General features: G+C 35.7%; 3 protein-coding genes across 3 annotated transcripts; 2 read left to right on the top strand and 1 right to left on the bottom strand.

The window, feature by feature from the left end:
- The first annotated feature begins 458 nt into the window (after nucleotides 1-458).
- On the top strand, nucleotides 459-9,869 carry LOC129886133 (uncharacterized). The gene is made up of 8 exons (XM_055960684.1): nucleotides 459-621; nucleotides 5,849-5,930; nucleotides 6,058-6,125; nucleotides 6,218-6,315; nucleotides 7,467-7,603; nucleotides 7,697-7,764; nucleotides 9,219-9,282; nucleotides 9,455-9,869. Exons 1-8 carry the CDS (start codon nucleotides 611-613, stop codon nucleotides 9,470-9,472), a joined length of 546 nt encoding a protein of 181 aa, XP_055816659.1. The 5' UTR covers nucleotides 459-610; the 3' UTR covers nucleotides 9,473-9,869.
- Nucleotides 9,870-11,172: 1,303 nt separating this feature from the next.
- On the top strand, nucleotides 11,173-14,443 carry LOC129886132 (60S ribosomal protein L18-2). Its single transcript, XM_055960683.1, has 4 exons — nucleotides 11,173-11,334; nucleotides 11,425-11,553; nucleotides 11,671-11,853; nucleotides 14,130-14,443. The coding sequence occupies exons 1-4, from the start codon at nucleotides 11,242-11,244 to the stop codon at nucleotides 14,286-14,288; spliced, it is 564 nt and encodes a 187-aa protein (XP_055816658.1). The 5' UTR covers nucleotides 11,173-11,241; the 3' UTR covers nucleotides 14,289-14,443.
- An 889-nt stretch (nucleotides 14,444-15,332) lies between these two features.
- Nucleotides 15,333-19,191, bottom strand: LOC129884658 (uncharacterized). Its single transcript, XM_055958945.1, has 3 exons — nucleotides 18,553-19,191; nucleotides 15,909-16,141; nucleotides 15,333-15,724 (listed from the first exon to the last, which is right to left on the bottom strand). The coding sequence occupies exons 1-3, from the start codon at nucleotides 19,015-19,017 to the stop codon at nucleotides 15,478-15,480; spliced, it is 945 nt and encodes a 314-aa protein (XP_055814920.1). The 5' UTR covers nucleotides 19,018-19,191; the 3' UTR covers nucleotides 15,333-15,477.
- Between the last annotated feature and the right edge of the window lie 471 nt (nucleotides 19,192-19,662).

Genomic DNA, 19,662 nt, shown 5'->3' with positions numbered 1-19,662 from the left:
TGAGTCGAACTCAATTATTTTTCACTCATTTAATCTTATGGACATAGATATTCAGTAGAAAGGTAAAACAAACAATAACAGTATGCTCTCGTCTATCAATAGATATCAAGTTGCTTTTAGGTTCAAACCCTTTTCTTTTAAATAAAAAAATACAAAAATACAAAAATAAATTTGGGATAGGGGAAGGAAATTAAAAGGTGAAATTAGAACCTTCATCAATAAGGTGAAAATTTAGACAGTTAATCAATTAAACTACTAATATTCTTCGGGTCAAACCATTTGAAATTGAAATGTTTTTTTTTTTCTTGCTATTGATAAAGTAATATCCCCCCTCCCTTGAAACACATCTTTGTTTAAGTATAGATGTCTAAATGATGACTTAAATAGTTTGAGGTGTCTGAGTGATAAATTTGTCAAGTTTGAAGGGCTATTTGGCCAAAAATCATGAGAGTGGGAATTCAGAATCATCGAGATAGCTTATTTAGCTTTCTTACAACGCGGCACATAGGGAGGTGTCAATAAAATCGAAAACTGAAATTTCTAAATTTGTCAATTCATCGGCTTAAACCCTATTACCTCTCTCTCTCTCTCTCAGCATCAGCCCGCGAAAATGTTCAAGAAGTAAAGTGCATTTATCTTTTTCTACTCTCTTTTTAATTTAAGGTTCATTTATTTGATTCTCTTACCTTTGATGCCTGATTAGTGTTTTGCTTTTTCTATACTATTTTGGTTTAGTACTGTAATTAGGGTAATTTTGTGACTAGGCTTCCCTTTTCAATCGCAATGGAGAAATTGATTTTGTTTCTTTAGTTTGGGAAAAGAAGTTGCCGTTTTGTTTGATTTTCTTGATTCTTAGGGAGTTGAGAGATGGGTGATTTGATCCAATTCTAACCACTAATTCACTTCCAAATGGGGAATTGAGCAATGGGTGATTTGTTCTGAACTCTCTTCTTGAAAAGGTAGATGTTCACTTCAGTAGATCCTCATCTATAAAGGTGGACGAAAGAATTGAACATTTAGATGATACCTCAACAATTTTAATACTTCTCAGTCAACAAAAATCATTGTTGGTTTAAAAACATAAAGGGATTGGTGTTTGATACATTTTAGAATTTAGAGAGACAAATGTTAGATGATGCTTGGGTGTTGTAATACCTATCTAGAATGCTTTTAATCGAGAGGAGGGAATTATCAAGATTGGTTCATAGTTATCTAACTAGAAAGCTATTACAACTGATTTACATGATGCTTAAAGAAGCAGGCATGACTTGGAGCCGAAGTTCTTGCTCAAGAATCTGTTCAACATATATAATTATATTAGTATTGATTACACAATTCAGGAAATGTTGTTGATGATCCATCTGCTGACTCATTAGAATCCCCTCCTTAACTTGAAACTCCGAAATATGCATCTCAGTGCTAGTTCTAAAACTGTCCTAGACTTAAATGACTGCAACATCTCAAAACTTAGAGGTAGCTAAGACCCAAAGAAGGATGCAATTAAATTCAGCTACTGTTGGATTTTGCAAGAGCTTTTGGGTTGGTGATAGCCAATTCGAGTCTCCCAAAAAAGGAGGACCACTTGGTAACCTTCCGGAGTGCGGTGGCTAAGACCCAGATAGACTTTTTACTCATTAGGAAGGATGATAAAGGTCTGTGCAAAGACTGTAAGGTCATTCCGATCGACAACCTTACGACCCGACATAAGCTCTTGGTGATGGATTTAGGGATCAAGATGACGAGGAAGAAGAGGGTCGGGGATGACCGACCTAGGATCAGATGGGGGAGTTTGACCACGATTAGCGTCCTGGAGATGGGAGAGAAATTGAAGGATACGGGGGCCTGGGATAGTAGTGGGGATGCGAACACTATGTGGGATAGGACGGCTAGTTGTATTAGGGTTGTAGCAAGGGAAGTGTTGGGAGTCTCGACAGGTAGCCGTGGTCGGCACCGAGGGGACTGGTGATGAAATGGAGAAGTGCAAGGGAAAGTGAAAACGAAGAAGATAGCGTATGCGAAGCTGATAGAAAGCAAGGATGAGGTGGAGAAGTGGACGAATAAGAAACTTTATAAGATAGCGAGGAAGGAGGCGAAGTTGGCGGTTTAGACGGCAAAAACGACAGCTTTTGAACGCCTTTATGCTGAACTAGAAGAAAAAGGCGGGGATAGAAAATTGTTCAAGCTAGCCAGGATGCGGGAGCGAAGGGCACGCGATTTGGATCAAGTGAAGTGCATTAAGGACGAGCATGGAAAAGTATTGGTAGAAGAGACCCTCATTAAACAGAGATGGCAGTCGTACTTCCATAAACTCTTGAACGAAGAAGGAGACAGAGAGATTGTGTTGGGAGATTTAGAACATACAGGGAGGCTTCACGTTGGTGAGTGTTGCTGGAGTATTTCGATCGAAGAGGTTAAGGGTGCTGTGCGTAGGATGCGCTGGGGAAGAGCGGTCGGACCTGACAAGATCCCTGGTGAATTTTGGAAGAGCACGAGCTCGGTAGGTTTGGAGTGGCTGACTAGGTTATTTAATGTCATTTTTAGGACATCAACGATGCCCGAAGAATGGAGGTCGAGCGTACTGATCCCTCTATACAAAAACAAGGGGGATATCCAGAGTTGCAACAACTATATCAAGCTTTTAAGCCATACTATGAAAGTGTGGGAAAGAGTGGTGGAGATGAGGGTTAGGAGAGGCGTGTCTATTTCAGAGAATCAGTTCGAATTTATGCCGGTATGCTCAACTACTGAAGCTATCCATCTTATGTGGAGACTGGTGGAGCAGTATAGGGAGAGAAATAAGGACTTGCATATGGTATTCATTGATCTAGAAAAGGCTTACGATAAAGTTCCATGAGAAATACTATGGAGATGTTTGGAGGCTAAAGGTGTACCGGTGGCGTACATTAGAGTGATCAAGGACATGTATGAGGGTGTCAAAACCAGGGTAAGGACAGTAGGAGGGGACTCAGAGCACTTCCCAGTTGTGATGGGGTTACATCAAGGATCAACCCTTAGTCTGTTTTTATTTGCCTTGGTGATGGATGGATTGACGCGACAAATTCAAGGTGAGGTGCCATGGTGTATGCTTTTTGCGGACGACATAGTCCTGATCGATGAGACTTGTAGCGGTGTTAACGCTAAGCTGGAGGATTGCAGACACACCCTGGAGTTTAAAGGGTTTAAGCTGAGTAGGACCAAAACAGAGTACTTAGAGTGCAAGTTCAGTGAGACACCTCATGAGGTTGGCGCGGAAGTTATGCTTGGTGACCAGGCCATTCAAAAGAAAGGTAGTTTCAAGTACCTTGGGTCTCTCATGCAAGGCAGCGGGGAGATTGACAACGATGTCACACATCGTATTGGGGCAGGATGGATGAAATGGAGGCTCGCTTCTGGGGTGCTCTGTGACAAGAAGGTGCCACCACAACTTAAGGGCAAGTTCTACAAAGTGGTTGTTAGACCGGCTATGTTATATGGGGCGGAGTGTTGGCCAATTAAGGTCTTTCACGTTCAAAAGATGAAAGTAGCCGAGATGAGAATGTTGAGATGGATGTGTGGGCATACCAGGAGCGACATGATTAGAAATGAGGCTATTCGGGACAAGGTAGGAGTGACCTCTGTGGAAGACAAGATGCAGGAAATGCGACTTAGGTGGTTTGGGCATGTGAAGAGGAGAGACATAGATGCCCCAGTGAGGAGGTGTGAGAGGTTGGCCATGGATAGTTTCAGAAGAGGTAGGGGTAGGCCGAAGAAATATTGGGGAGAGGTGATTAAACAAGACATGGCGCAGTTACAGCTTACCGAGGACATGACCTTAGATAGGAGTGTGTGGAGGACCCACATTAGGGTAGAAGGCTAGTACATAGTCGCGTTATCCTACCCTATTAGTAGGCGCATTAGCGCACTATAATTTCCATTGTGGAGGACTCAGATTAGGATAAAAGGCTAGGTGATTCATCCTTTGCACCATAGTAGTTGTAGTTCTGCTCATTGTTTAATGCCTTTTGACTTCTGCATTGTATTGCTGTTTATAGTTGTGGCGCCGTTGTACTTTGACTATCTTATCTGTCTTATCTTATTTATTTATAGTAGTTAATGCCTCTTTCTTTCCGTACCACTCTACCACGACTTTCTCTTTTTGCTATTCCTGTTTTCATCTTGTTCTCTATATGCTTGCCCCTATCTGACCTTTTATCTTGTCCTCTCTTAAAGCCGAGGGTCTTTCGGAAACAGCCGCCCTACCTTTCAAGGTGGGGGTTAGGTCTGCGTACACTACCCTCCCCAGACCCCATATTGTGGGATTATACTGGGTTTGTTGTTGTTGTTGTTGTTGTTGTTGTACTTGTTCTTGCAATCTGCTTTTCCAAGATCCTTTCTTGGATTTGGAGATCTGCTTTTCATTTACCTCCTTCTCTGTTGTTTTCTCCTTTTTGATGTCCTCACTTCAAGTTCTATGTTTTCTAGTAACCAGGGATTGAAATGATAAGGATAATTTACTATGTAAAGCAAGCTGCTCATTGTCTAGATCATTAATTTAAAATATAAATCATCTTATAGTACTTGTATCCAAGATCTTTAGTTTCCAACTTGAAGCAGTACCTTCATTTGCATGTTTGAGTTCCATATGATTCTTCGCCGTGAAAACTGTAAATGTTGTTGACATGCGGATGTGGATTATACAAGATTGGAAATTGTCACCTCCAATTTTTTCAATAACAATCACTTTCCCAATAAATTAAATACGTTCTAAGAAGACAATTTGGTAGCCATATTGGTCTGGCTCAGCAATGTACAAAGTGAGCATCTCCACGATTTCCAGCTTGATCTCTCATCCCTCCTACTTACCTATGCTTCAATTCCCTTCACAAGTTGATCGACAAGTTAAAAGTCGCAAGTTATGTATGATGCACATTGATAAAATGAAAAATCGTCGCCTGATAAGTTGATCATGTTTTATGTAGACCTCCATATGGAGAGGTCGTAGCCTTGTAGGTATATCCCTATGGTGATTAAAGGAGATGGCTACTAGAAACAAGATTGACCTAAATCATAAGGAGAAGTCATCTTATAGAACCTTCAATCTCTTACAATTCATTATTCATTATGGATTTAGCCAAGAATATGACACAATGAAGTGGGTGACCTATATAAACTATAGCTACCAATTATGACCCAAGGCATAGTTGTTTGTGCTTACATTATGTCTGATGTTTGCGAGAGACTCTTTATCTGGTTAAAAAACTTGCACATCTGCGTCTAGAAAAATGTGACATTAAAAAGATATTTAGTTTTGAAGAATCCCTGAGTTGCCTTAAATATAAATTATCTAATGTTGCAATGTAATATGCTTAAATAGAGTGGAGTATACCTATTTTGGATTGAGGCTTACTTGATCGATTGTTGAATGATTGATTATCTTGATAGACCATGTCTTTGGTAGCACACATTTCATCCATGTGGTAGTTGATCCCATAACCTATGTGTACAGGGGCGAAGAACTGCCTCTGGCCCCTAAGACTTACTTGTGGCAGCTCTCAGCTGTCCAATTACCTGATTGATATAAACTACTCTTAATTATCCAGAAGGAATTATATATTTTTTATTTAGTATTGCAACCAATTAATCGACAATGATTACGCAATTGATTTGATCAGGTAACATCATTCAAACTAAATAGGCCCTTAACCTTGAGTATCATTAAGTCAAATTTCTCTAAAAGAGAATGTGTTTGTCATTGGTCTTTCATCTTGAGTTTTCTTTCTCAAATCTGTCAAATTTGCTGTGGCCCGCTGCAGTTTATTTTACTGAGCTAAAATTAATTTGTACAACTCAATCTATGTTAAATATGTAGGTTTTCAACTGAAGAAGTGTCTGGACAAAATCAAGTCAAGGCATCTGTGCAGCGACGAATTCGTCAAAGCATTGCGGAAGAGGTCCTGACTATGCTACGAACCACTTAATTTGTTTCTTCCATACTTTATTCTAAATAAAGGATTTCCCTGAAATCATTGTACGTGGTTATAATGTGTTAATAATGCTAAAATTACTTCCTTTTTACAGTACCCATTACTAGAGCCAGTGTTGGAAGATTTGCTTCCAAAGAAGTCTCCGCTCATTGTTGCAAAATGGTTGATTTCAACTGTCTTAATGCAGTTTTTTTATCTGCTTTTTTTTTTCTTTAATTGACATAATATTTCCTTCATTCATCTTTTCTTTGCAGTCAAAATCATTTGAATCTAGTTGTGGTAAACAATGTACCCCTGTTTTTCAACATACGTGATGGTCCTTATATGCCTACTTTACGTCTTCTGCATCAATGTAAGCTATCCATTTTTTTTTTCTAACATTGTTTTTTCTTTTCCATTAAATCAAAGATCATCCTTCCTTTCTCTTGGTAATCTTTCTTATGGTTGTGGCATGTCTTTTTCAACTTTTTAATGTTTTACTGATAAGTCTTTTACCCGTGAAATCACTTCAGAAAAATTGGACGGGTTAGAGTGTGGTAACTATTAGGACATTTTTTGTCGTCAGCATGTATTTTCCTCAATATACAGCCAAGTTGGCCCTTTGGACTATGAGAAAAAAAGAGAGCTTCATAATTTGAAGAATGTAAAGAAAGAATAGTTGACTTGGAGATTATGATCGAACATGAATCAAATATGGAATGTCTATGACCAATGCAACAAATGATTCAATCCAGCTGAATGCTGCTGATTAGCATATTAAAATAAGTAACCAAGCATAATTGAAAGGATATATGATTCACATCAGGAAACTGATTAAGGCTCTTGATATCTGAATGTCTAATTTTTCTTTTCCCTTTGATATGCATAACTAGTACTTTATTCAAAGTATGTGAACTATCCAAGTTCCCAATAACATCAATTAGTTGATTAAATATAAAGTTAAGAAGATATACATGTTTGATTCATTAAAACTAGCTGTCACAGTCAAATGACCAAGCATTGCGTGTACTTCTTATAGGCTGATTGGGAATATTCAGATTTTTTATGTTAAGAGTTTACAATCTGGTTTGATATTGAATCTAGGAAAATAAATTACCACGTTGAGGTCATTGATTTCTTGAGAGGAGGAAGGGCATAATACTAAGTAATTTGTTATGCTTGAAGATTGGAGATGATGTGGGTACTCTGAAACTCAAGGATGCATCTTTCTTTCCGTTAATTAGGTCTTGCTCCTTATATGTATGCACATGAAAGAGAACACACAAATATTGTTTTTACCAAGTCTGGCTCTTGAAGACGAGAAAAATTATTCAGTTTTGTGATGGAGCGAGTAGGTTTCTGATTGATTCATCATCATATACATATGTATGAGCATGCAAATGTTGTGATTTGTTACTTTTCAATGTATGCCATTGATGGACTTTATTTATTTAATCTGTTGATAATTTAATTAACTCAGTGATGTCAATGCTCTGTATAACCTTCCTCTTTCCCATTGTACAGATCCAACGATAATGAAAAAACTCCAAGTTGACAGGGGGGCAATTAAATTTGTTCTCTCTGGAGCCAACATAATGTGTCCGGGCCTTACTTCTCCTGGGGGTGCTTTGGATGTTGATGTGGGAGCAGAAACTCCTGTGGTATATATAAGGGCAATTTTATGTTATAATATTATTAATTGTCATTGCCACAGCTTTTTTGTGGAATTTTAATGTGTTTCCTTTTATTTTTAGGCTATTATGGCTGAAGGGAAGCAACATGCTCTAGCTATTGGCTTTACAAAGATGTCGGCAAAAGATATGTGAGTTGCTATCTTAATATTTCCTCGGCCTTCTCATTCTGTTTCTTTTGTATGATAAAGTATGCTCCTCCATTTGATAGCACCTGAGATGTTTTACCATTTAGGTTAAATATGTTCTGCCCTTTCTTTATTTAGTTTTTTTTTTTGCCCCTCAATGTGAATTCTCCATAACAATCTATTGCCTCAATTGTCGTGAGCAGTATCTATCTGATACAAGTTTTAAGGAAAACCCTTACCCATAAGAAAACATGGTTACGAGGGAAAAGCCTCAAAGTACCCATGTTGGTCTCTTTGGTCTTAACATGTTACCTCTCTGTGTCAAGGTAATCAGCTGATAACACCTTCTAGAATTAAAAAATACTTTATTTCTCTCCCTGACATTAAATAATTTGGCTGCTTCAGTATAGGGAGTTGTTGAAATGATAAAAATACCACTTTTTTTGTCATTGAATTTTGGGGAAAGGGTCAAAAATACCCCTCAACTTTCATTTATCAGTTGACTTGTTAAAATGAATTTATTCATGCCCTCACCGTTGCGAAACTTGTCACAAATACCCCTATTTTTGACGATTTTTCAGCATGGCAAGGTGAGAGAAACTTTTGATTTAATTATACACGTGTCCTCTTCTAATTGGATGATATATAACAAATTGTATTTAATTATCACTTTCATGACCCTTTTCCCCTGAATTTTCAGTTGTAAATACTGAGATATTTAATAATCAAATTTTTTCGATATTCTAAGTTTCTGTGTTGGGCATCAATATAGTGTATTTCTCTCTGTATGTTTTTGTACATGTGTATAAAGAAAGGATGCTGTCGATAGCATTCCATCTGCTTCTGTGGGTTTCCATAACTATGAGGGAGATGGTAGCTTTCTCCATACCTTAGAGAGCTGATGCAGGGAACTAAACATCAAGAGGGGTATTTTATACTTTTTCTTAAGATTAATGGCCTTTGATTTTACAAAAATAAATAAATAAGATGAAAAATGGCCTTTGAAGTTGCAGTCATCATTCTATCTCTTATGAACTGTCATTTGGGTTTAGTATATTTATGTTGGACTCCTTATTGGATTGTCCTTCACTTGTGAGATACACACTTCTTGTCAGAAGTATGAGATCACATGTTCAAACTTTGGCACTGATGATCTTGCGTGTCTTCAACTTCTCTGAGTTGTTTTCTCAGACTTGGAAATAACAGTTTGTGAAGGTATACTCACGAGGACAATAGACTTTCTTGATTATATACTCATGCTATTTCCATCTCTCTGTATTTTTGGAAAAGAGACACTTTTATGTTAATTGGATACCAATTGATTTTTTCAAACTTTGGCGTTGACAATCTTGCTTATATTATACTCCGAGAGCTATTTTCAAGTTCTCATGTCTGAGTATCTGAGATGTATAATTCTGTTGTTTCAACACCTGAAGAAGCATGTATTACCTTTGCAGAAAGGCAATCAACAAGGGAATTGGTGTGGATAACATGCATTATCTTAATGATGGCCTCTGGAAGGTACTCACTTTCTTGTCACGACTACTCCTATACGAGCAGTGAATTGTTCCATTTTAATTTATAACTAGGGCATTTTGATTGTTGCTTGCGAACATGATTATGTTCTTATGACCTAAATCATGCAGTTGTAAGAAGTGTGAAAGCTATTTCATTCTGTGTTTCTTGTTGACAGATGGAGCGACTGGATTGAGCTTGAATAAAAATCAAAGGCCATCTTTTACTAGATCGACAATGATTACCTGCTGCAAATAGCAAGACTTGCTCATCTTTATGCAGCTGTTATTTCCTTTTTTCCCTCTGGATGTTAATGATCAAGCTGAACTAAATTTTCTTAAATTTAATGAAGGAGAGCCAGGTTTTCCAGGGGATTTATATTATTGTTTTGGAACCACCAAGGCAAGCCACGTTCAAACTCAGCTACCACCTCACAGCCTTTAAACCACCACCAATGCCATTGCTACCGCTATGCTTTAAAGTGTGCTTCATCATCTTTGAAAAAAGAAGTTAAGTTAGGCCTAAATTTTTTATGTGCATTGTATGGAAGATAACAAAAATATAATGTTTTGAAAGTGAATTTGAGTTGCCAATGCCATTGCTACCGTTTATGCTTTTAGGTGTGCTTCATCATCTTTGTAAAAAGAAGCTAAATAGTCCTAACTTTTTATGTGCATTGTATGGAAGATAACAAAAATATAATGTTTTGAAAGTGAATTTGAGTTAGAATCACAGTTTCATGGCAATAATCCGCTTGATCAGAGGTGATCAAGGATGAGCAGTAGTTGTGTCTGAATTTTAACTTAGGAGAATCAAAATATAAAGAAATAAATATATGAAAATGCCAATAAAACTTTACATAGAATAGTTACACAATGTAATTGACAAAGGAGTGTTAATTAACTCCTTTTTGACGAGAAAAGCTTGCTTTGATCATGAGGTTTTTAAGAACTTAGAAATGGGATGAGATCAGAATATTTATAAAATGGAAGTAATATCTTATGAAGAAACAATGTTCGTTTAAGATATTTAATATGACCTAGGAATATAGGAAAAGAAAATCATTAAAAAGCTTGATTCACTTTCAGTTTTTGCATTTTAAAAATTAACAAAGAAGTAAATAAAAGTATTAAAAAATAATAAATGAAAAAAAGATTACTCATTAACACAATCCAATTGCACTATTTTTTTCTTAAAAAGTTCCAAACTAAACATGACGTACAAGTTAGTTTTTTTTTGGTTTCTGGCCTGGTGTCTAGAGCCCGTGAAGCTCTAATTAAATTCAAATCACGCATTACAGGATTCATTCGAATACCCAAAAATATTTTCTCATATCCGAAATTCAAATTCAACATATCTGATTAATAGTAGTGGACTTATATTGATGTAATATAAGTTAGTCGAAAAAGTGAGAAAATATAAACGTTAATGGTTAAAAATATACTTAATCTATCATTTTCCACTCGAGTTTCATCCATTATTTCTTTTATATGCATAAACTAGGACTCTCTTTGTATCAAAAGGGATTAGTTGTTGGTGCATTTTCCATTCTGTGTATGTTCCATTTTAGTTTTTTTTTTAAAAAGTGTTTAGTGGTACTCCATGCGACTAATTTTATCCACCTAAGCTAATTTGGATGTCTATTAGTGATCTTAATTAAATGAATAAAGGTTAAAAGGGGTTAATTAAATATTAAAATTAGGGTTGTAATAGTGCACACAAACACAACCCTAACTCGTGGAGAAGAATGAATATAAGATAGAAAAAAGATGCGTCATAGTAAGGAAATACGTGTCGAATATCTATGTAAGGTGCATAGAGTTATTGTAGACCTAAACAACACAAAAACACAAGGGCAACACAAACCTCTCTAAAAACCCTAGCTCCCCCACTTCATTCCATATATTAATATAAGAGGCGCCCCCCCTGCAGCCATTTCTCCATCTCTCTCAGCAGAGTCCAGCCATGGGTATCGATCTGAAGGCCGGAGGTAAGAGTAAGAAGACTAAGCGTACCGCCCCTAAATCTGACGATGTTTACCTCAAGCTTCTCGTTAAGGTATATGTAGTTGAAGTGTTTTTTTATATAGGTAATTTTCAACTTCTTTGATGGCTTAAAGTTTGTTGCTTGATGTGTGTTGGTTAATAGCTTTACCGATTCTTGGCGAGGAGGACCGGAAGCAAGTTCAATGAGGTGATTCTCAAGAGGCTCTTCATGAGCAAGATTAACAAGCCTCCACTTTCTCTCTCGAGGTTGATTTCTTATGCCAAAGGAAAGGTATATTGTTTAGGGCTTCCTTTTGTTTTGTTCATACATGTTTGATTCAGATGTGTAGGTTATGTGTTTGTGTGTTTGTGGTTAAAGTAGCGGTTGTTTTTGCTATGTGTTTATTAGGAGGACAAGACCGTTGTCATTGTGGGTACTATTACCGACGATGTTAGGGCTTATGAAGTTCCAAAATTGAAGGTTTGTGCCTTGAGGTTCACAAAGACAGCCAGGGCAAGGATTGAGAAGTCTGGTGGTGAATGCTTGACATTCGATCAGCTGGCTCTCAGGGCTCCACTTGGCCAGAACACGGTATTGAATCAGATCCTTATAGTGCTTTGCTACTTGCAATATTATGTGTTTTTGTTAGCTATCAGTGATTTGTATCTATATTTGCTACTCTTGGTGAAATAGTTGCTAGTTATAGTTAGAAAGTGGGGACGAGTCTCATATTCTCAGATTTTGATGTTACTTATTTTGTTTAGCAAATGTTTCTTCATGGATTAACAGATTGGAAAAGCTTTTGATATTTGGATATCTAGGGATTGATGTATTTAGTCGCACTATTTGTGCCCTTTAATGGTCTTAATGCCTTTTTAATGAGTCTTGATTCTACGTACACATTTGAGCGGCTTTGATGTTTTGATATATGTGACCATCAGCTGTGTCTTTCATTGTATTTTTATATAAGAAGAGAATGAAAACTGTTTTTTGGATTCTCTATTTGTCATTGTTAAAGATTAGTACATCTGTGGAATTATTGGTGAAATTTAGTGTTGTGGTTTTTTCTAGTAAAGCACTCTCTGACTTGGTGATGGTACCCACGTGCTTTCATGTTAACCATTGACCATTTGGGATTTTTGGCATTCTTTTTTATCCGTCGAATTTTTTTGCAATTCATCTACGTCCTCTGTATTCAATGTTATTTTTTTAGTGGCTTCTGCTTTGTCTCACATTGATCAATTATGTCCTCTGCATTTTGAATGTCATTTTAGTGGCGTTTGCTTTGTCCATTGCACTCTATGTTTTTGTTGATCTTAGCTGATCATTTGTTGCACATCGATCTTCTTGGAAATCTTCTTATGATTTCAAAGATTTTATCTGTGCGTATAGAAACCCATAAAAGATCCTATCTGCTTGAGCCTTTTCCCAACTGAATGAATATATGGAGCTGTGCTTCAATGTATTGGGATTACATTTTTTCTGAACAATTAGCTTGTTGTACTTTTTATGATCCTCTTTCAGGATGACAGCAGATTTTAAGACGAACAACATAATCTCTAGTTTTAACTAGATAATTGAAAAGAAAACATGGAAAGCTAATGTAACATGAAAAAGTACTATTATCTGGATGTCTATAAATTTTAACATTACATTAGCTGTTCATTTGTCGCACTTTACTCTTCTTGGTAATCTTCTTATGATATCAAAGATTTTTTCTGTGCGTATAGGAATTCAGAAATGATCCTTTTTGCTTAAGCCTTTTCCCATCTGAATATATGGAACTGTGCTTCAATGTAATGGGATTACATTTTTTCCAATTCATTGGTATGTTGTATGATGTTGTATAGTTTTTGAGTCTCCTTCTGGATGGTTGCAGATTTTATGATGAACAACATATCCTCTTTGATTAACTAGATTTTTGAAAAGAAAGCTAACGTAACATGAAAAAGCAACTTTTATCTGGATGACTGCAAATTTTAAGATTACCTTAGCTGTTCATTTGTCGCACATAGTTCTTCTTGGAAATCTTCCTATGATTTCAAAGATTTTATTTGTGCGTATAGAAAACCAGAAAAATGATCCTATCTGCTTAAGCCTTTTCCTAACTGAATAGATGGATGTGTGCTTCAATGTATTGGGATTACATTTTTTCCATACAACTATTATGTTATATATTTTGTCTCTGCTGGGATGACTACAAATCTCAAGTGGAACAACATATCATCCCAAGTAACCAGATATTGAAAAAGAAAGCGTAGAAAGCGAATGTAACATGAAAATGTACTATTATATGGGTTACATCTAATTTTAAGAGGACCTTAGCTGTTCATTTATCGCGCGTAGTTCTTCTTGCTAATCGTATAGCAAACCAGAAAAAGATACTATCTGCTTAGGCCTTTTCCTAACTGAATAGATGGATGTGTGCTTCAACGTATTTGTATTATATTTTCCCCCAAAAATTATTGTTATGTATATTTTTGGGTCTCTATTATGGATGACTGCAAATTTCAAGAGGAAAAAAATATGCTCTCAATTAACCAGATATTGGGAAAAAAAGCACAGAAAGCTGATGTAACATGAAAAATGTTTCTAAAAATTTGTGTCTACCCTGATTGAATTTCTATGTATTTAGATTATTATAGTGTTCAATTTGGTTGGAAATTGTTTTTTTAGGTTTTGTGCTGAATCTGTTGAACCATTTAGTGTTATTTTCACATCACTTTACAAGGTTTCTAAAAATTTGAGGCTTTTGTTTGGTTTTATAAAGAGATAGCAGACTTAATCATCCCTTTACTGTGTAAATTTATAATTATAATAATGAGTCCCGGTTTGTTTGAATGCTAATATTGTTGATTGATTTGCAGCTTCTCCTAAGAGGTCCTAAGAATGCACGTGAAGCAGTGAAGCACTTTGGTCCAGCTCCAGGTGTTCCACACAGCCATACCAAACCGTATGTGCGTGCCAAAGGAAGAAAGTTTGAGAGAGCTAGAGGAAAGAGGAAGAGCAGGGGTTACAAGGTTTAAGTTGATTTCTATTATTTATCTCAGAATGTCTGTCATTTGGATTGTGGCCAGTACAAGTTTTTGCAGACTCTAGTATGCAGTTGCTTATGCTTACTTGTCTTGTTAAGGATATTTGATTTCTATCTACTTTGAAACCAAGTTTTAGTTTAAAATGAGTGCTGTGCATCAGTTTATAGCTTTAGCATATGTCAGAAATTGTGACTAATTGTTTTAAAATACACTCCCCATCTTCATGTGCTATGGGTTGGCTCGTTTGGAATTGTGAATGTCATATAGGTTCCGTAAATTTGAAAGGTTTACAGCATGTGGCCACTGAAGATGACTACAAGGGTAGGGATGCCGATGTTTTGTTTGGCATACCATTCCCAAGCTATTGTCCAATCCTCAAGGCCCCATTTACAATAGTTATCCCACCTGCTACACTTCTACGTTGCCACCCTAATCATACCCACTTGCCTCCCTCTTTCTCCTTTCAATTTACAATAGGGACAGCAAGTGTATATTTTGTCTGGTGATGTTGTTTTGGCTTGGTAAATTTATCATCTATGCACTGATCGATAAGCGTAGTAGTAGATAGTTCATGTAATGTCTATGGACAATGAACAGCTGTAGTTGGTTAATTGTTTTCATGACAATTTGTTGTTTAGATATAGTAACCTAAAAAATAGAATAACAATTTGATATCTCTCCGTTAAATTGCGTTGAGTTTTCCTTGGGGAAATATATGTAAATTAAGAAAAAAATTCGCATATCGGTTCTTTTTCAATTTTAGGAACAAAATTTACAAATGTGAAATTAACCCCAAAAATGGCGAAACAATACGTTGGCAATTGTAGGTCCCAAATTTTTCTCGACCTTTCACTTCCCCTTGTTGCTACATGACACCACCTAGTTGTGTTATTCTCTCGGAACATTGAACCTATGACCATCGCATTACTAAAAAAGTCCCGATTCAGCAGCTGTGACTTGATTAATTTGAGTTGAGTTTTCAATTTCTAGCTATCATACGAGAGAAAGGGAGTGCTGTAAGCATAACAACTATAATTTTCGAAACCACAAACGTTGAATAAGAACTGAGAGCACTCAAATAAAACTTGAAAAACAACGTTTCACCCGAGTTGAGTAACCAGAAGAGATCGAAACGCAGTACTAGATCGTAAGTTGAGCCAACAAACGAGTAACATTAAGATCAGAACTTCTTAATGAAGTCATGAATGTGAGAGTTTGTCTCTTGAACTCTTTCTTGATTAATGAAATGGGCAGCTCCCTCCAGCACAACAACATCCTCCAGCATCGGCACATCTTTCTTGAAACCTCCTCCATGTATATACTCTTTCATTCCTGGTGTTGTATACACCACATCCAAATCACCTACCACGAATTTCACTGGGACATTCACTTTTACCCATGTCCATGGCGCTGTCAGCTCCCAGTTCCTGCCCAAAATTCAACGTTTCGGTGTAAGCAATATATATTAATTACATAAATAAACAATGGAAATTTAATGAAAATATGATCCAATTCTCTTCCTTTGAATGGACCAGCAATGTGAGCAAGTTCACACAAAATCACATTCAAATAGCAGCCAATTATAATATAATTAGGGGCAATGGAACGTACAAATCGAGGGCGCGGTAGTAGTTTAGTCCTCCAGTGAAGCCCTTTTGGTCAAATTTGGTAGAATAGTAGTTGAGTTCATCTTGAGAAAGCCATAAAGGCAGCTTATCATCAGGGGAAATGCCAAAGGGGTTCTCCTTGGGCAAGCAAGGTGGTCCTGGTTTTCTATCTGTTAATATCTTTTTCAGTACCGCTTCACTGCCGTATCTGGCTATCTCATCTTCCATGCCAGGGTCCTAATAGCAAAATCACCATGTTACATTAAGGCCACATTACAGAAACAGAGATAATCAAATCACAAAATCAAGCTTAGACTAATCATTTTGTATCAATTTTTATAGTAAGTCATAATTGTATACAATAAAATTGTATAAAAGTTCATTGGCAGATTATTAATGAAAAGAAGTCTTTAATATAGGTAGGTCTTTCAACCGTCCTAACCAACCAATTATACCAAGATACATTCACGTGACAATTACATTTATTGAGCCAGCCATCAAGTCACGTCCATTTGGCTAGTTTTGAATTTTATCTGAGAAGGTCTTGGTCCTGGTAGGTACACGGAAACAGTAACATAGCGTGTCCATACTGAATGATCAAAAAAATTATTGACAAGATAATGAGCTACCCATAAGCTTATGTTGTTTGGACTATGCAGAATTATTGCACCACTTTGAAGTATCATGTACCCGTCAACATTTTTTTACTATATTTTTGAAAAATTCAAACAATATAGCACTCAAGTATTTAAGGAACAGTACTAAAATATGTATGTGGATCAAGTTGTACTTCAGAACTTTACTGCACAAGAACTCATGGGACAGAGGTAGGATGAATGTAGTGCGAAATATTGTAACTCATATGTTGAATGAGCACCACAACCAGCGTTGAGAATTACATGGGCCATTTAAATTTTTTCTCCGGATCAATTTTCAAATATCAGCTTTTATTTAACTATTTTTTTTTTCAAAAATCATATTGAAATGTGTTCAAACGTCCACTTAGTTAAACAAGACTAAATAGACACTCGTAGGTACACCGATTTGTATTCTTGATTCCCTATTCCCGGTCCAGGGAGGCAGGGATAGACACAACTTTCTCCAGAAAATAAATATGTTAATGAACAAATTAAACTAGGTCATTCCAAAACGTAATAAGGAATCCATAGATAAGTGGTCTATTAGACTAATTTTGGATGGTGGTGGAGGAGGTACGTTGTCACCAGCCATGAAAATTTATGATGAAGATTTTTTTTTTTGGTTATGATACCTTGAAAAGAACTGTACAATCTTGAATGCCCTTTATTCATTCCCCAAGAGAGAATATATATGTGATACAATATTGAAATAAGAAAACTAAATATCTCCTTAATGTGTTATCAAATATACAAAAAATTATATGATAATTATTTTCCTACAAATATACTACCAAATATATAAAAAATTATATGGTAATTATTCTCCTGCAAATATACTACCAAATATTATACTGCTATACAAATTAAAAAGAAAGTACAAAAATAACAATCGCTTTAGGAATTAAGAACAAAAAATAGTATTTTCCAGTCATACCCTTCTATTGAATAACAACTTCTTCTAGATAGTGCCCAATTCAAAAATATATATATATATATATATATATATATATATTTAATTCAATACCAACAACTTTTTTTTTTGCTGAAACAACATTCATTTTATTTTGGAATGCATGCACGTTACATCATTAAAATCCACTGTACCGCAGCAACTCATCACTCTATGTTTGTGCTGCGAGTACATTTGGACCCCATTTTGATTCAATGAGAACAAAAATAAGAAAGGACTGCCTTGGATAGCCAGATTTGACAATTAATAATGCTAACTGTAATCTCTATTTTGTAACAAGGACCTTTGGATCTACTGCTCTTTCTCAAAAACAAGAAGTCAATAATGTACAACAACAAAATTTATTTAACTCCTTTTGTTTTTTAAAAGCTTAAACATCTAGAAGTTAAAAGGAGTACTAGAAAAGTAAAAGTCAGTTTAGGAATGCTCCTTCTGTGTTGAAGAATAAAAAAGTTTTTATTGATAGTTAATGAGATGACCAGTGCTACTTGCCAATTCTTTTCTTTTAGAGATAGCTTTTACCAGTGTCTTGTAGTTTACTTACTTTGGAAGAAAAATAAGAGATAGAAAACCTATTCAAATACTTAAAAGTGCTTTTAACAAGAATTTTCTTTAGCAAAAAGGTGTGCTTAGAATGAAAGCTACTACAGAAAAGAACCGACAAACTTTAACTTTTGCTTGCAAAAGCAATAAAGGTATAAAACGGTATAATCTTTTTATTTTTTTACTATTAAGTTTATTTTTAAAAATAATAAGAAATAATGATTTATGAATAATTAAATTCACAACCTGAAAATCAGACAAATAAGTTTTATATTCGGTTAAATTTCAGTAATTGCTTAACCATTTTTTGTACGTACTGTGATTTACAATTAATACCATTTTATTAATCATGCATGCAACAACAACAAATAAAATGAGTGAATCTCACAAAGTGAGTGAGTCAGACAGACTGTTTTGAAAGATCCTCGCTCAAATCAAAGCAGTAATTCAAAAAAGTAATGTAGAACACTTATGCAAGGAAGCATAACAATATGTACCTGGAATCTGCACATGTAGTAATCATCTCCAAGGAAAGCTCTCATGGTAGGAATTGGCTTCATTTTAGGATGCCTTGGCCTAAAAGGCACAGTAAGACAAACATATGCCATCACCAAATCAGGTCTAAACAAACACAAGTACCAACCTATCATGGCACCCCAATCATGGGCCACTAAAAACACGCTCTCCACTCCTAACGATTCAATAAGCGCTACCAAATCCCCCACTACGTGAAAACAAGTGTAGCTCGCAACTTCCTTGGGCGCATCCGTGTCCCCGTAGCCACGTAAATCGGGCGCCACCGATCGGTAGCCTAAATCAGAGAAGGCTACCATTTGGTGGCGCCACGTGTACCAAAGCTCAGGGAAACCGTGGAGGAAGAGTACTACGGGGCCTTTGCCCTTTTCAGCTACGTGCATGTTGATGCCATTAACGTTCAATGTTCTGTGCTCGATGCCTTCCATTTTATTTTTTCTCTTTAGTTCAAGACTGCTGCTTTATGAGAGGTGATAGTATATCATATGTATATTTATAGGGTAGTTATATGAAAAGTTAAAAGGGGAAGGGAGAATGGTGACCGATAAGTAATTAAATGCGGCTGCCATAATATTCATGGCTCTGGAAGCCAACGACTTAACTTATAATGGTGCATTGGAAACGAACTAGTTCATTTTTCTTGTCATATTTTCACTTTATATGTTATTTTAAAAATATTTTTATTTTTATTTTAATTCACATGTTACTTTTATATCTCATTCAAATTAATAAGTGATAGTTTAGGTATTAAATTTATACTTTTAATAATTTAGCTATGAAACTCAAAAAATAATAAAAATTTAAATATATTTTTGACTCGTATCTTAATTATTTATCGTATTACTAAATACTTCCTCCATTCCATATTAAGTAAATTTTTGAGATGTGGATTTTTCACTTGAATTTTTGATTATTTTTTTATATTTGCCTTTTTATTTGTTCAAGTTTTATATTTTCTAAAAGATAAATTACACTATTTGTAAAATTATATTTATAATTTTATAAAAAATAATAATAAAAAATACAATTCAAATAATGTCCTTAAATATTTTTTTAATATGCGTGTATTACCT

The sequence above is a fragment of the Solanum dulcamara genome, chromosome 4, assembly GCF_947179165.1.
Source record: "Solanum dulcamara chromosome 4, daSolDulc1.2, whole genome shotgun sequence".
Taxonomy (NCBI): domain Eukaryota; kingdom Viridiplantae; phylum Streptophyta; class Magnoliopsida; order Solanales; family Solanaceae; genus Solanum; species Solanum dulcamara.
Note: the sequence above shows the minus strand (reverse complement) of the source record. Positions and strands in the feature narration are given on the sequence as shown.